Source organism: Lucilia cuprina, chromosome 4 (assembly GCF_022045245.1).
Source record: "Lucilia cuprina isolate Lc7/37 chromosome 4, ASM2204524v1, whole genome shotgun sequence".
Lineage (NCBI taxonomy): Eukaryota > Metazoa > Arthropoda > Insecta > Diptera > Calliphoridae > Lucilia > Lucilia cuprina.
Window position 1 is genome coordinate 32,735,722 of NC_060952.1, and position 17,433 is coordinate 32,753,154.

The following is a 17,433-nucleotide window of genomic DNA, read 5'->3' on the forward strand; positions in this document are numbered from 1 at the left end:
ACTAAATTGTAGAATTAAACTATAACTAGAAATAAACATTATATGACCAGAAGACCACAAATCAAGTCTATATATATCTCAATTAAACGCTTATAGATTCTCTCTTACTAAAATTTATCAAAACTCGATGTTCGCTAAATGTGATTACAGATCGATTGAACGATTATATTCGAAATTTTTTGTGTACAAAATCAATCAATTGATCAAAAATCGATCTCTTCTCCTCAATTAAAGCTTTATTCCCTTCATTTAAAGAATTTTTTCAATATTTTCATTATTCACTTATTGAGAATAAAATTAAATGTGTTTTATTGTACTTAAATTTTAAGCATATTTGTTTTTTTCGATATTTCTCTTTTTTCGAAATCTATGTTGTATTTAAATTCTAGCCATAGTCTGCAGTATGTTTTAATAATGTAATAATATTTTTTGAACAATAATTGTATCAAAAAAATACATATTTGTATATATAATATAGTAAGTTTTTCATGTTAACAATATCACAACTAAGTGTAAAGAATTTTTTTATATATATATATATAAAAAAAATGGTGCTGTTTAAGTTCTACTTTAGGTTTAATATATATATAGTTAAATGTTGAGAAAAGATTTTTTTTAGAAGAAAAAGGGGGAAGGAAAGTTTTTTAAGTCTTACTAACTATAAGTGAAAAAATTCTTTAGAGTTCTAATAAAGCGCTTATTTCATCCTTAAGTTTTTGTGGACTAAAAACGCCACGTTCTGTAATTATGCCAGTAATTAGTGAAGCGGGCGTAACATCAAAGGCAGGATTCCAACAGTTAATACCAGGTGCAGCTATTCTATGCTCACCCACATGAGTCATCTCACGATCGGGTCTCTCCTCAATTATAATATGATCACCACTAGGTATTTGCAAATCAATAGAAGTTAAAGGTGCAGCCACAAAAAATGGTACACCATGATGTCTGGCCACAACGGCAATTTGATAAGTGCCAATTTTATTGGCTGTATCACCATTAGCTGCTACCTGTTAATTAAATTAATTATAATGTCAGCAGTTGTTAGAAATCTTTTTGTAATAAAAAAACTTACTCTATCGGCCCCCACTACCACAGCGGCTACATTTTTAGCACGTAGTAAAGCGGCCACCATACTATCTAATACCAGTGTAGCTGGCAGTTTATCGTGTACTAATTCATAGGCTGTCAAACGAGCTCCTTGATTATAGGGTCTAGTTTCCGTACAATATACATGTTCTATTAGTTAAAATAAAAACAAACAAAAAAAACAAATTTTGTAGAAATATTTTATTTTTCTTTTTAATTTATCTACTCACCTAGTTTCTTTAATTCGTGTAATTTTCTAACCACTCCCAATGCAGTGCCATAACCAGCTGTTGCCAGTGAACCAGTATTACAGTGAGTTAATACACGTACGGGACCATCTTTATTGGCATTTTCCAATATAGCTTTTGCACCATTCGTACCAATGGCTTTATTATCAGATATATCTTTTTGTAGCATAGCTTCTGTAGCATCTAGGAATCTTTGAAAGATAAAAATTGTTTATTTAAATTTATATTTTGCCCTATACACTAAAACTTACTTTAGTTTCATTTCTTCGACGGAAATACTTTCATCTTTTGTTAGTTCATTTGCCAGAGCAATTAGTTCATCTGCTGCTATTTTCATATTTACTGCAGTTGGTCTTGCCGATACCAAATAGTTAAGTTTGCCTTCAATTTCTTGACGCAAAGATTTTTTAGAATCAAAATTTTCTGGGAAGATTTCAACTGCCAATGAGAGACAACCAACTATCGCAATAGCAGGAGCTCCACGTACCTGTTAATTAAACAGATTAAATACAAAAATATATTGTTTAATAAGGTAGAACGTAAAAAGAACAGAACTAGAACTGAAACAGAATGAAATAAATTAAGTAAATAGTAAATAAATTACTATTTTTTTAATATATGCTTAGATATATTAATCGCCCGTTGAGAAATGCCATTGTATTTAATCGCAAATAAAAATATTTTGTCATATAGATACGTATGTACATTAATTAAATAAACAAATAATAAATTGTTTATTTTCAAATTTAAAGAGATTATTTGATTTATATGTGTATTTAGACAAAAGCACACACAATCCAAAGTAATCAAGAGCATCAATCACTAAAAGAACATTTTTAGATATATTAAAAATAAATATGTACACAACAATGTTCGTCTATGGAACGTATTCGTTGATTTGTTTTAGAAAATAAAAGCTGAACAAAAATATCTTTAAAAAACAACTATAGGACAATATTTGCATATTTGCATACTTCACGTGATAAACAATAACAATAATCAACAAGAGAAGGAAAAAAGAGCAACAGAATACATCAGATTATTGTACCATGTACATATTTTAAAAGAAAAATTAAGTTTTTATTCTATGGCTAGTCTTGTTAACAATGACATTGCTTTTTTATTATATCCTGGTTGTGCTTGTGTTTGTATAATATAGAAATATGGTTAATACTAAGGCTTATTAGCACTTTAAGAATCGATTAAATGTTATACAAACATATGTGTCGTCAAAATATAGAACACATATTTCGGGATCACTTTACTTTTAAGAAGAGCGCCTAAACGAGCTATGTTTGCTTTATTAAACTGACTACCAGTTGTCCTTTCAGACAGGCAACTGACTGCTTGAAGTACGACTTCCATAACTGCAAAATATGTAAGGCGTTTCCAATCTCTTACTTTAACTTATTATTTGCCGTAAGGTAAAGAACACAGACCGACAAATTTTTAAACCAAAGACTAAAGTATACTTTTCTATGGAATTGAGCCCAGCTAAATCAGAAACTGGTTACAGAATTGCACCATTACATCTGGGATTTGAGATATCGTATCCTAAAAGTTAAAAAAATGTAATTTCTGCATATTTTTAAACGATATAACTGCTCGAAGATATCTTTATTTAGAAAATGTTGTATGTCATTTATTATTGTCTTACATTTGCTTAAATTTTACAAAAAAAGTTATGCATTCCAATTTTTCACATTTCATAACAAAGTACTTTTTTAATCGTTGTTGTTGTAATAGTTCGACTGTGGCCTTTCTTTCCTGAAATTTAGAATAATAAATCTTAATAACTTAAGTGAAGGGGGGAGCTGGTGAAATTGTGCCAGTTCAGTCGGTCTTAAGCATAGGTCTACGAGGCGCAAATTTGTAGACCTAGCGGGACAAATGAATCAAATGCACCATGTGCCTGTAAAGATTCGTTCACGGTAACAGTTAAAGAAACAGCTCAAAATTGTGCCAAGATGATTCTAGAATGTTTCTCACAATCCAATATCACAATTGGGGTTCATTTAGTACTCTGTTGCATAAGTAGCCATTAATGGCTTTGCTGACAACCATTTGATGCAACATTTTCGGAGCGCTTGCAATTAAAAGTCTATTAACGTCTGATATTATAACGTAAGGCGTCGAAAGTGCATCCGGATGTGCCTGGGTATCGTGCATCAGAATCTGAAGGTTAGGATGACTAGGAAAGTGGAAGGTGGTGGTGGACGTAAGTCGTCGAAAGTACATCCGGATGTACCTGGGTATCGTCCATCAGAATCTGAATTAGAATGACTAGGAAGGTGGAAGGTGGAACTGTCTACTCAATAAAACATTATGTTGTCTGACTAACTGCAACTTGATATCCTCATGTAAATGATACACATTCGTCATCTTGACGTATCCGCTTGCAATTCGAAATGCATTATTCTGAGCCGCATCTCATCCTCGCCATTGGGTATCACTGAGAAAAATGGTCCAGTATAATTGAAAAGATAGCCTTATATGTCGTTACAATCGTCACTTTATCCATACCCCAAGAGGTGCCAGCTTTACGCACCTTTTTTCTGTTTCGAACTCTTTTGGTTGATGTAGTTTACATGCCCTGCGAAGTGAAGAAGTCTGTCAAAGACTACCACTAATATTTTCGGGTTCTGAACCGTTGAGATAATACGTTCTTCGATGGAGATGTTTAGCGCCTTACTTCTTTGGTCCAAAAGGTAAAAAGTGACACCGAGGATTCTAATTGCATTAGTTGTTGAAATTGAAGACCTACAGACATAGTTAAGTCGAATCAGGAAAGGAGTTTGAGTCACTTAAAACAATTTTTTGAGTCGCGTTGATCCAATTTTTTTTTGTTTGTTATAATATATACAGAGCATAATATCATCCGTACTATAATAGTACAAGGTAAATTTAACATAAGTCAATTAAGAAATTATAGTCGGGCGAGGCCGCCATATAATACTCTACACATTTTACAAACATAAAATGTTATTTAGTTGTCATAATAAAGCATTTAAGATGAATTTGTACCTTGCCTCAGATATACATACTTAAGCCGTTTATTGTTGAATAAAATTGTCGACATTTGGAATCAAACGTTGGGTCTAGGGTCATATGGGGACTTATAATTATAGAATTCTTGAGGGTCATCAAGTCTAGTATAGAACTTGGTTTTGCAGCTTTTTGTTGAGATATGAGTATATTAAACATAATGATGAACTTAAAAGCCCTATTCAGGGGTTCAGTTGTATGGATGTTAGGTGAAATAATGGACTAATGTTTTTAATAGGCTTCGTCTACGGCACCATAGAAGATCATGATCAAAATTTCATTGAATTATCTCCAAAATTGCGACCTGTAGTTTGATTGCAAGATTTACATGCCCGGGGTTCAGTTGTATGTATGCTATGTGAAATAATGGACCGATTAAGTTACCATTGTTTCAGGCTTCGTCCCTGAAACAATAGAAGATCATGTACCAAATTTCATTGAATTATCTTCAATGATTGTAGTTTGATTACAAGGTTTACATGGACGGACGGACAGACATAGCTAAATCGACTCAGAAAATAATTCTGAGCTGATTGGTATACTTTAAGGTGGTTATATTACCAATATTGTTGTGCATTACAAACATTAGCATAAAAACTCAATATACTCTCCCCACTAAAGTAGTGTAGGGTATAAATACCGAAAACCATGAATTTTCTAGTTCTACGACGATATATCTAGTAGAAGAAAGATTATATGTCGGGTATTAAGCCTTTATTTTAAAGTTGTCAATTTAAGTTGTTTTTAAAATTTCAAATCAAATCCCAGATGTGAAATCTTGAGTCCAGATTCGTGGGTCTCAATCCCTTAAAAACGTCTAATTTGGTTTAAGGGTTTCGCATTTTGCCTACTACATAGATGAGAAATACAAATCCATCTTTAATTATATCGTACTATGTAGAAGGGTTTTCACTATTATACATGTGTAAATATATGTCAACACTTATGTTTTCTCACATTGATTATGATGTATTCAAAATTGTACAAAAAGCTACACAATAGAGGGACGGAAGGACGGCTAGATTATAAAATACAAGAGACAAATATTAAACATTCCAACATCTGTTATATGAATGAGTTATAAAAGAATAATTTCTTTTAAAAGAAATAATTTTGTTAAACACTTAAAAAATAAAAATTAAAGATTTTTAAATAATAACGACACACTATTCGCAAAACTACAAAGTATTTTCTTTAACATTTTTGTTAATAAAATCTTTTATATAGTATTGAATGAGAAAGAGATAAAATAGTTTTAAATGAAAGAGCTTCTAAAAATCCCTGACATCTGTCATATGTACATATTGTAGATGACGTTTAACATTTTGAAAATTGTGAAAGCATTTTTAAGATTTAAATTATAGAGTGTCTAGCATATGGATGATATAAATTGTTATTTGTTGAGTAATTAGTAGGTAAATTGATAATTTTTAATTGTTTAAGCATTTTATTATTACGTTTGTTTTCTTTGCATTTTACATTTATAAAGAAAATTCATACATGTGAACATAAATACATAGGATACATAAATATCAAACATTTTTGATTTAAATGTTTTTTTCACATTATAGAAATTTCATGTAAACATTTTATTATTGGTATAATCTTCTGTATGAATGATTTGTTAGACAGACGCCTTAAAATTTGCAAAAATTTTAGAATTTTTTTTTTTTTTGCAAATAAATTTTATATAAATGACAATTTATTTTTGATTTGATTTTTTTATTATATCTAGAAATAAATAAAGACATTATTTTTTTATTTTTAGCATTTGTAATAAAAACCCCACATTAATATAAACAAATGCTATTTTTAATATATTCAGTGTTTTTGGTACTTTAATAGCTATAGTAAATGATGATTTATTTAAAATCTAAAAGAAAACTTTTGATATTATTTGTGTGTAAAAAAAAATTAAAATATTTAAAACATTTGAAATACCTTAATTGAAATCACATTATGGTGATTTGTTTGTTTATTATTGAATGTTGATGAATACGTTGTAGCCAAATTTGTTTTTATTTTACAATTAACATAAGATTTAAATGCTCAGGGAGGACCAGACAATTTGTTGAACATAGTTGGGAAATTTTTTAAAATTTTATTTTATAATTCTTTTATTGCACTAGTAGTAATCATAAATGTTTATTTATTTTTTTCTAACAACAAATAAAAGTTGAGATAAGAAAATCTTTTTTAGATTAGCACAGCTTCTATAGACTATTTTTTTTTAGAAAATTTTATGAAGAAGCAACTATTAGACAGACATATACATTTTTATTAAAAAAAATATTTCTAAAATAGTAGTTATTTTTTATAGCTTAAAAGTACTAATTATTTGTGGACCTTTTTATACCCTACAACAATTTAGTGGAGAGGGTATATTGAGTTTGTGCTGATGTTTGTAACGCACAATAATATTGGTCTTAAAGTTTACCAATTGGCTCAGAATCATTTTTTGAGTCGATTTAGCTAAGTCCGTCCGTCTGTCCGTTCGAAGACGAAGCCTATTAAAAATGGTTAAGATCGGTCTATTATTTCACCTGGGCCCCATACAACTGTATCCCCGAATAGGGCTTGAAAACCTTGTAATCAAACTACAGGACGCAATTTTGGAGATAATTCAATGAAATTTGGCACAAGATCTTTTATGGTACCTAGACAGAGCCTATAAAATAGTTATCATCGGTCCATTATTTCACGTAGGCTCCATACAACAGAACCCGCAAAAAAGGCTTTTAAATTCATAATTATGTTTAATATACTCGTATCTCGACAATAAGCTGCAAAAATAAGTTCTATACTAGCCTTTATTCGTATACAGATGTAGGGTATTATATGGTCCTTTAGTGTGAAGATATGCTCGTTTCTTGGCTATCTATATTCTATGGTTTTTAGACTTCCGAGCAAAAAAAATTTAGTATTTTCAACACAACTAGTAACCCGAATTGCTTTAAATTCGGGTGAAAAACCGAATGAATTATACATTAGCGTGTCATTAGTGGGATGTTGTTCATTTTTGGATGTCAAAAATAAAACATATTCTTTTAATGACACGCTTATGTAAATTTCACTGGTTTTTTACCAAACCTGTACTTCAAATGTGTTGTTTGTAATGACTTTTCCACATCTTTTTTCTCACATTTAATTGGGTTTTCATTTGTATTGAAATATTTGGTTTATTAAAGTGAATAATATGTAATCGCATTTTTAGATGTGATTAAGATCTAGTTTGTAAAGTATGACATCAATTATTTTTTGCTGGGTTACTAATCAATGGACTAGTCTCTTGACAAGTCTAGTGAAACGTTACTTGTCTATAAAATGGACTTCTCTATTGACTAATGTTGTTGTAACAGCTAAAACTATTCAATAATGTAGTTGAACGGGTGGGTTTTCCACATCAATATCCAGGCTTAAAAATAGGATTACTTCAACTGGATGCGTTCATAAATCTATTATAAAGAGTGAAGTGTGGTTGGCCTCGTATATACGAAGAACCTTCCAGATATGACCAGCAACTAAAGTGAGAAAAAAGAAGTAGAATTTTCACCACTTTCACAAGAAGTTCTACCAATTTTTGTGAAAAACCTATGAATATAGGGTGTCATTGGTGGAATGCTGTTCAATTTTGACATATTTTTAAAAGCAGTTAAATTCGATATTTAGATGTTAAACATAAACCACATTCTTTCATAAAAATTTCTTTGGTTTTTTACCAAAGTTTCATGCACTTTGTTCATCACTTTCATTCATTACTTTTCATAATTTTAACTGGGTTTTTATTGTGATTAAGATGTCATCTATAAAGTGTATCATTTACTATCTTTAGTTGTGTGCCTCGTGGGAGTATCTGTGTGCTGGTTAAAATGGGATGACTCCTCCTATGACATCCCAGGATGAACTGTTTAGTCGATATGACATTGTGTTCCTTGACTGAAATGACCTTCATTTCCTCGTGCACGGGATATAACGAGATGAATTGTATGCAGCCCGTTACAGTCCTAGCTAAGGACGGTACTTTGGCAGCTTTCAAAATTTTACCACTGGGTATCGCTGAACGAAAGTGACGACACTGAAGCAACATAATTAACCACTAACCGATGTTGGTACTTAATGAAGTTAACCGACGTCTCCACGACAATTGGATCTCCATTCCGGAACGACCTGATTCTCAATCGGCCAAAGATTGTTCACTCAGCAACAGCTGTATCAACCGAAAGTTTTTTCCCCAGGAAAGAACATCCAGTTACAGCCAACATGTTACAACAAGAACAACTACTAACCGACCAATCGTTTTATATGTAGCTAACAAGGTTTCATTATCGCTTTGAGGACCTTGTTTCTACTTCGAAATTTGTGCGTTATTATATTGGTGTGAGCTGGGGAAGTTAAGAGGCTATCAAATGTGAGCCCTAATATTTTTGTTTGGTGCACGATAGGAAATCGGACGACCACGATGTCAAGTGTTAGGTTTACTTCCTCCGTCCAGGTGGTAAAAAGTTAGTGATAATTGCAGATTACGTGAAGTGAAGTACTATGACTAAACTATTAACAAGTCTATTGACAAAAATATAAATACATAATTCTATGGACTTGTCTATGTACATAGCAATGCACTTATGTATTGAGCACTCAATACACTATTAACAAGTAAAATTGACTAGTCTTTTTGACATATTTCCTTTTCTATTAAAACATGTTTTAAATTTCAATTCATAAACTTAAATTTTAAAAGATTTTCAAGCACGTGTAGATTTTCAAGGCATTAAAGGTTATCGCTTAAAAGCACAATAGCATATTTCGAAAAATAGCTTAATCTGTAAAAAAATTATAATTTCTCAATTATTCAATTGGTTTAAAATTTTAAGAAGAAGCCAATAGAATGTAATTAAACGAGATTTAGAAATACCAACAAAGTAAAGTTGTGATTATCATAATGTTTTTAGTAATATTTATATCAAACAGTTAATGATTTAACAATGTAACTCTTACTAAATGCAAAAAAAGAAAACAATAACAAAAACTTACCTGCATTTTATTAATAACCTTCCAACCATCTTCAACACCTTTGACTGGTAGATATTTCGACTGGACCGGAAGTAATAACTGATCGAGTATTTCCAATTTACCGGGTGAATATTTAATTGATTGTAAAGTCATTTCTACAATTAAATTTGTATGAAATAAGAAACGTTGACAAGAGAAGAACTAATAAAACTGAAAAATAAATTGTAAAACAACGAAATAGTAAAATAGAAATTCATTGATCAATGATCTTGATGAGTTGATAACGAAGGAAAAAAAAACACGAAAATAATTAAATAGATTTTATTTAAGAGGAAAATTTATATAAAACAAATAATTATAATTCAAAATCTCTATAGATATTTTTTTATTGAAAAATTTGCAAAAAAAAAAAAAAAAGAAAAACATGCGTATCGATAAATTTTAACATTTTGTGCAAATTAACAAAAATAAATTTTAAAAAAATCACTAATAAGAATTTAACAATTTGTTGTTAAATCTCGTGCCAAGAATAAAATTAAATGAAAAAATAAAAACACTTTCACATAAATAGTTTGACATTAACGATAATTGACTTGAGTTGATATTAAAAAAACCACAAAACTGATAAATATATTAAAAAAAGAGAGTGCAAATTAATAAATAATTTTTCTATAAATTACCAATAAATTTTCGTTGTTAGATTTTAAAATAAAATTAAAAAAAAAAGTTTTTTTATATATACATATACATATCAACTTAAAAGATCAATGACCATTTTCATTTTGTTTGAGTAAAGTGTTTTTAAATTTTTAAAAAACTATTGATGCAAAACGTCAATATATCACAAATTAAATTTTTAATTTATTTTTCCCACCAGATATGTTTTAAAAAATATTTAAAAAATCCGCTCGATTGATACCGTGAAACGTTTTAAATTCAACTAAATATTTTTCTCAAAAAAAGTCTTTTTGAAAATCTTTCCCTACTAAATGTTCATACATTCAACTAGTCAAGTGTGTTTAGTAGTATCTTTGAAAATGAAATGAGCGCATTTAAGTGATTACAGTACTCTGCTTCTAGTACACTATGTACTTTTTTATACATACATATATATTAACATCTATTCATCATTCTCAGGATGTCTAATTAATAACAGATCTTTGAAAGACTTTATATAATATAGAAACTCGTTAAGAAAAGAAAATTTCCCTATAATCTTTTTAACATTAAGTTAAAATTTTAATTACTCATGTTATTATTAAACATTTTATAATTAAAAATTTAAGTATTCTTTATGAAAAGGTTTTTTTATAGCAACACTATCAGTTGTGTGGTTACATTTAAACATAAATAAAAAAAAGAGATAAGCCTTTTTGCTATCTCTTAGTTTGGTGTTTTAAGAGTGTCAAGCATTTTAGTTGTACCGCCATACAAAACAACAAATCTTCCCATTAATCTATTTGAATTTTTTTTAATGTTTTATTGAAATTATAGCAAAAAGTTTTGTTTATTTGTCGATGATGTCGCAAAAATAAATACAAAAAAGAAATATATAAATAATATTTATGTAGTTATAATGAATCTAGGTATAACAAAAATTTAAAACCATGAAAGATCTTATCTTTGAACAAAATGTAAATATTAAATTAAAAATAAGTGTTTTTTCGTTATATTATTTAAAGCACTTGACAACATTTGTTGTACACAAAGAGTTAAGAACAACAATTTGTTCTTTTTATTAATCTTTGCTTTCGGACGAGTAAACAGAAAATTTAAATTATTAATACACACATACGCACATAATAGTAAAAATAAATTTAAAATTTAAATACATTTTAGTATATTCAAGTTATTTATTTAAATACAGTATTAGTCAAGCAATTAGCACAGTTATTTTGAGGATGATTAGGACTTTTTTTCAATATTTATTATATATAGAAGAAAATATCGAACTCAAAGAAACTACAAGTATGAATGTATAGTCGGGCGTAGCCGACCATATGATGCCCTACACCAGTCAGTATGTATGTTAAAAATGGGGATTATTTAAAACAATAAAGCATTTGGTTTGTTTTTTTAACTTTATTTCGGAATATTTTTACTTTTTTTTTGGCAAAAAGAGATTTTTTTAAGAGAGCCCAAAGGGGAGTAGGGTCGTTCCGGAGCGAAGATCCAATTGTCGTGGGAACGATCGGTATATGGTCAATATTGTTGTATGTTACAAACATCAGCACAAACGTATAATACCCTCCCCACTATAGTGGTGTAACGTATAAAAAGGGAAGTAGACCTAAATGTCCGCTAAGTGGTTACATTGAATCATCTGATTTGAAACTTTTTATAAAGAAAATTTTAAGACTTTAGTAAAGACTTGATTTGCTTACAATTTCAGTGCTAACTTGACAGCTATAACCTTTCATTATTCGATCAAGATCAAGTTATTGCAGATATGTATATTCCACGATAAGATAGTACGCAGCTCCTCCTGGAGTACACCACAATGTTTGGCCAACATATCTCATAACCATAGACACAATATACACACAATTTTCAACAAACTCTTTAAGACCTCCTTACTAATTTGTGGTCGAGTATAAATACTTGTTCGAAAATGAAAACACCCTTACGATTACATAAAATTATTTAAACATATAGAAATCCATGAGTATTAGCTGCCCCTGCTCCTTGCAATAAAACAACATTAGACTTAAATTAATTGATGTTCATCACAAATGAAATATTATTAATGTTTAACAACAAAAATTTATTTGCAAAAGCGAAAAAAAACGGAAAACTCAAGTGTTACGTGGAGGAAATTGTTATAACAAATTATAATGTTGTACCACCACACCACAGGCCAATGAAAATAGAATACACATGCGGTTCAACAATGTAGAATCAACTGGTGGTTGCATGAAGAAAGAAAAGAATTAAAAATAAATTACACCATTATCCACAAAACTGAACGAACACACAATTACATTGTACATGAATTATTGATATTCTACTGTGACGTTAAATGGAAAAATGCCAAAAAAATTATTATTGAAAATTGCATTAAATTTAGTGGGTGACAAGGGGACATGGATGAAATCTCTACATACAAGCACACACACACAATACAAATGAAATTGGTCATTAGTTTTGGTAGTTTCTTGGTTTTTCTTTTTTAATTTGAACACAAAAATCATTAAATAGTTGTTGACAAAATTTATTTTTAGCAAATTTAAATATGTTTACTTATTTAGTTTTATAATTAGAAAACTCACCTGAATTGGTTTTAATTTATTTAAAAGCCAGACAACAAATTTTATAAATTTCTGCAGGAGATTCGCGAGGTGTCACCGGTCTTTTATAACTTTTATTCACATTGATATTTATCTATTTTGCTTTACTTCATTTTTCTATTTTTGCAAATTTTCTTTTATTTTTGCATTGCAAAAATAGGGCTGCCAAATTTTTATACAAATAAAGTGCAAAAAGGAATGTGAAAGGAAAATTTATGTCCTGGAATATTTTGATGCTTAACTAAAAGTATAGTATATTTAAATAGATTGATATAAATATGTATTATTTTAACAATATTCAAAGGCCCAAAATAAGCTTTTTTTAAATAATTTATTTGTAAAATAAATTAAAAAACAAAATTTTGTCCACAAAAAGTTTTTGTTTCCATTTATCTAAAACATTTTCCTATTTTCGGTCTGGCAGCACAATTCAGACAATATTTATTATATTATTGTGAATGAACACATTTGCAAAAAAAACATCTGTTCCAAATAATTTACTTTTTTACAGTCCACAAAAGAATACTTTTTTTATAATTTTGCGACTTTGAAGCAGTGGTAAAAACAATAATATTAAAAATATTAAATTATATTAATTAAATCAAAGTGGAGGGCAATAATGAAGAACAAGAAAAGAGTGAAACAAAAGAGGATCCCCTAGACGAAGAACGTCAAGGACTGGTGAGGGAAGTAGGGAATTTGGCCGTTTGGAGTTTGTCCTCATGCAAACCTGGTTTTGGTGTCGAGCGTCTACGTGACAATATAATGGATACTTATTGGCAATCAGATGGACAACTGCCGCATTTAGTCAATATACAATTTCATAGTAAAACAAAAATTAGCCAAATTTACATATACACCGACTATAAGTTGGACGAAAGTTATACGCCATCCCGCATTTCAATAAGAGCAGGTTCGAATTTTAATGATTTGCAGGAACTACAAATAGTAGATCTACACGAACCTACTGGCTGGGTAGCAATACCCATTAAAGATGGTAGCGTCAAGTGTATTCGTACGTTTATGCTGCAAATTGCTGTCATATCGAATCATCAGAATGGACGCGATACTCATATGCGTCAAATACGCATACATGCACCGGTAGAGGACCGTCATTATCCCTTGGAATTGTTTGGAAAATTTAGTACTGTTAATTTTCAAAAATTTGCCACTCTGCGTTAAATACGTAATAAAATTTAATTTTAATAAATTTATTTTATTTAATTTGTATTGAAATTTCTAGATATAAAGTCCAAAAACAAGTAGAGTGTTACATACGACTATGTAGAATCTTAGGTACTCTTCACCTACATATGTATGTTAAATTTTTAAAAGTCACACCAATTTATAATAAAGACCAAATTTTTGTCCATTTTCTACTTCCACCATATGTATGGCTAATTGCATTAAAAATTCTTGAAATTTAAGTTCATTATTGAAAATTCAGATCTCGCTATAAAGTCTATATAACCCTAAGAATATATTTACATATATACAAAAGATGCAAGCAGGTATTAAGTACAACACACACTTGCTGTGGACCGAATGCCGGCTAACCATAAATCACAATATTAACAAAGTTTTCAAAAAGTCTGTATTACAGTTAACATTAATCAAATCTGTTAATAAATTATTTTTCATTAATTTATTAAATTAAAAACTTAACAACACTGATTCTTGGCATAAATGTGAATGAAAAGAAATGCCAATCACAATAATAACCATTTCAATCACAATGAAGAATTAATGAACGCTTTGTTTGCTTGATAATTACAAACAACGCGACACGCTACAACTACACTTTTTATATATTTTGTACATATTTGTATATATATTTTGAAAGAGTAGTTTGACGTTAGTCGCAATATTGTATTTTTGTTAATACTTGTCGAATTTTGTTTGTGCTTGTTGTCGATACAGTTGCAATAAATTTTTGTGAGTAGTCAATAATAATGTTAATTTATCGACTTTGAAGTAATTTTTTTGAGATCAATATAAAATATTATTACAAGGAACTAATAAAAACTATAAAGTCAAAATGGCAAATAAAATCTATCCCAATTTACAAAAAATGTGTCGTTTGTGTTTAAAGGAAGATGCAGCTACAGTTTGCATTTTTTCCAAAGAAAAAAATTCCGACAAATACGCGGCATTATCTATACCAATGCGTATAATGACCTGTGCGGCACTCGAAGTACAAGATGCAGAAGATTTTCCAACAAAAATATGCCCTGACTGCCGTTTGCAATTAGAGAAGTCATATTTATTCCGTAAGCAGAGCCAAGCCTCTGATGCCAAGCTAAGAAAACATTTGCGTCTTATAGGAATGGGCAAAACTAGTAAAGTTTTCAACAAGAAAACGGAAGACGACGATGATGATGAATTAGAATTACAAGATTCAATTGAATTCATCAAAGAACAAGAGGACAACCAAAAACAAATAGAAAAATTAAAATTTGATGCTGTCATAAATGAAATTAAACAGCAAAATGAACAAGATTTAAAGAAAATTAAAGAAAATCTAAGATTGAATTGTCGAGAAGAATTAATACCAGAAATACGGGAACAATTAAAGAATGAATTAAGACTGGAGGTGGAAAATGAATTGGAAGAAGGTTTAAGAAAAGAAATTAGTGAACAATATAGAAACGAAGCAAAGAAGGCGTTACGTGCTGAAGTCATGGAAGAATGTAGACAAGTGGAAGTCAAATGTCTGTTAGATGATTTGCAAACATTTCTCAACAATAAGAAAAAAACATTGGGTAGTGATTCAACTACCAAAGATGTTACAGACCTTAAAAGACCTTTAAGTCCTACAAATAAAAAAGATTTGACTGCAAAAAGAAAAATGATTGTGCAAAATTCATCTAAAAAAGAAGAGGTACAAATACAATTACAGGAGGAAGAGGACTTGAACAATAAGAGCATGGAAAATGGAATTATAATAAGTGAACAAGATCTGAATACAAATGATGATGAGTGTGATAGTGAAGGAAATTTTTTAATTTATGACACTGACGATGGTGGCATTGATATTCAGAAAAAACCCTTAGTTCCTAAAGAGGAATTCAATGGCAATAATGTTGTGGCAAGCGAAGAGTATGAAGATGATGAATATATAGATTCAAATAGCACAATAACATATGAAAAAGTCAATGAAGAAAATATGGACACTAATGAGGAGTCTGGGGAAACGACTACAACAACAACGTCGTATCGCAGTAAGTAAAAGTATAAATAAAAGATAATTTGCGGTTTATGTTACTTTCCAAAAATGTAATTCACTAAAAAAAATAAAATTTTTATTTTTTTATTACCAATTTTCTTGTTAGATATTTTGTTCATATAAAATATATTTCTTTAGAAATTTAAATTTAAATTAAGACAAACATTTACTATGCTATGTATAACCATTTCACTAAAATCTATTTAAAATTACAGTTGAAGACAACGAAAATGGCGAAATACAGTTTTTGCAAAAATCCAATGATGATGATGAAATTGAGGTGGAAAATGCAGATCAAGGCAATGAAAACGTAATGGTTATTGATTTTCAAGATGGCATGGATAATGAATATATAGGACAGTTTGAAGAAGTGGTAAGTTTGGTACGAACTTAATACCATATTGATATTGTATTACAAAGCTACATTTCTTTTATTGCAGAAATATGTCAAGGCTAAAAAACAATTGAAAAGTAAATCTAAAAAATCTCCGGGTAAAAAAGCAATCACTAGAACTACAACCTCAACTACAGAGACAATTCTTACGAAGACCTACGTAAATCCATTTCAACGCAGTACAGATACACCAAAAACATTTAAATGTGATGATTGTCCGATGGTATTTTCAACAAAACCTTCGTTGGAGCGTCATTTACGTACTCATCGTAAAGTTGGGAAAAGTGGTGTAATTTTTCAGTGCCCAGAATGTCAAATTGTAGTTTCATGTAGCAGTGCTCTACGACGTCACATGTACGTACACTGTGAAGTAAAGCCGTTTGCCTGTAATATTTGTGATAAAGCGTTTGTGCAAAGGGAGATTCTCAAACGACATATGCAAACGCATACGGGCATAAAGCCTCACCAATGTCCGCAATGCGATAGATCGTTTGCTCAACGCATTAGCTTGACGGAGCATATTAATCGTACACATTTAGATGAGCCGCGCATACAACGACATGCCTGTCATTTATGTCCCAAACGCTTTAATCATGCGTCCGGTTTAAGTCGTCATTTGGCCTCACACAGCGGGGTAGCCTTTCAGTGTAGCGAGTGTGATCGTACATTTGGTGATCGTTCGTCAGTTAAAAGGCATATTATTAATACACATGGTAATTTAAAACCTTCTAAGGTTGAAGTGAAAACAGAAATACCGTAAGTAAGCACATACATAGTTAAATGTATATGATATTATGTGTTTTATTAAGATTGATACTGTAATTAAGTTAGTTTTAGTTATATATTAATTGCAATAAACGTTTTATTAAATAAAAGTAAATGTAATTGTTTGTGCATTACAAGAAGGTTACCGTTTGTGTATTTTGCGGGATGTTTTAGAAAAACGCCTAAAAGTATGCTTTGCAAAAATTTATCAGTGTCAAATTAGCGCCATCTATTGTTTGAATTGAAGCTGTTGCATTTTTCAAAAAGTTGAGTTTATCAGGGTGGCAGCACTGTCGCAAAATTTCGACCCCACTATAGAAAACGATCTGGCAACCTTATACTTTTATTGGATTTCTATAGAGTTGCCAGATT

General features: G+C 30.0%; 3 protein-coding genes across 7 annotated transcripts; 2 read left to right on the plus strand and 1 right to left on the minus strand.

The window, feature by feature from the left end:
• Nucleotides 1-353: 353 nt before the first annotated feature.
• LOC111682845 (methylthioribose-1-phosphate isomerase) lies at nucleotides 354-12,797 on the minus strand. Of its 5 annotated transcripts, none has more exons than XM_023444837.2 (6): nucleotides 12,659-12,797; nucleotides 9,411-9,544; nucleotides 1,586-1,821; nucleotides 1,317-1,525; nucleotides 1,073-1,236; nucleotides 354-1,007 (listed from the first exon to the last, which is right to left on the minus strand). In XM_023444837.2, the coding sequence occupies exons 2-6, from the start codon at nucleotides 9,540-9,542 to the stop codon at nucleotides 678-680; spliced, it is 1,071 nt and encodes a 356-aa protein (XP_023300605.2). In that variant the 5' UTR covers nucleotides 9,543-9,544; nucleotides 12,659-12,797; the 3' UTR covers nucleotides 354-677. The 5 variants fall into 5 exon arrangements, with proteins under 5 accessions (XP_023300605.2, XP_023300604.2, XP_046804683.1 ...); XM_023444836.2 differs by having other exon boundaries at nucleotides 9,411-9,599; nucleotides 12,659-12,769; XM_046948727.1 differs by lacking the exon at nucleotides 12,659-12,797 and adding an exon at nucleotides 11,774-12,213.
• LOC111682857 (anaphase-promoting complex subunit 10) lies at nucleotides 10,966-13,900 on the plus strand. Its single transcript, XM_046950529.1, has 2 exons — nucleotides 10,966-10,975; nucleotides 13,284-13,900. Exons 1-2 carry the CDS (start codon nucleotides 10,966-10,968, stop codon nucleotides 13,856-13,858), a joined length of 585 nt encoding a protein of 194 aa, XP_046806485.1. The 3' UTR covers nucleotides 13,859-13,900.
• A 156-nt stretch (nucleotides 13,901-14,056) lies between these two features.
• LOC111682843 (zinc finger protein 652-B) lies at nucleotides 14,057-17,198 on the plus strand. Its single transcript, XM_023444834.2, has 3 exons — nucleotides 14,057-15,897; nucleotides 16,118-16,275; nucleotides 16,343-17,198. Exons 1-3 carry the CDS (start codon nucleotides 14,715-14,717, stop codon nucleotides 17,054-17,056), a joined length of 2,055 nt encoding a protein of 684 aa, XP_023300602.2. The 5' UTR covers nucleotides 14,057-14,714; the 3' UTR covers nucleotides 17,057-17,198.
• The last annotated feature ends 235 nt before the right edge of the window (nucleotides 17,199-17,433 follow it).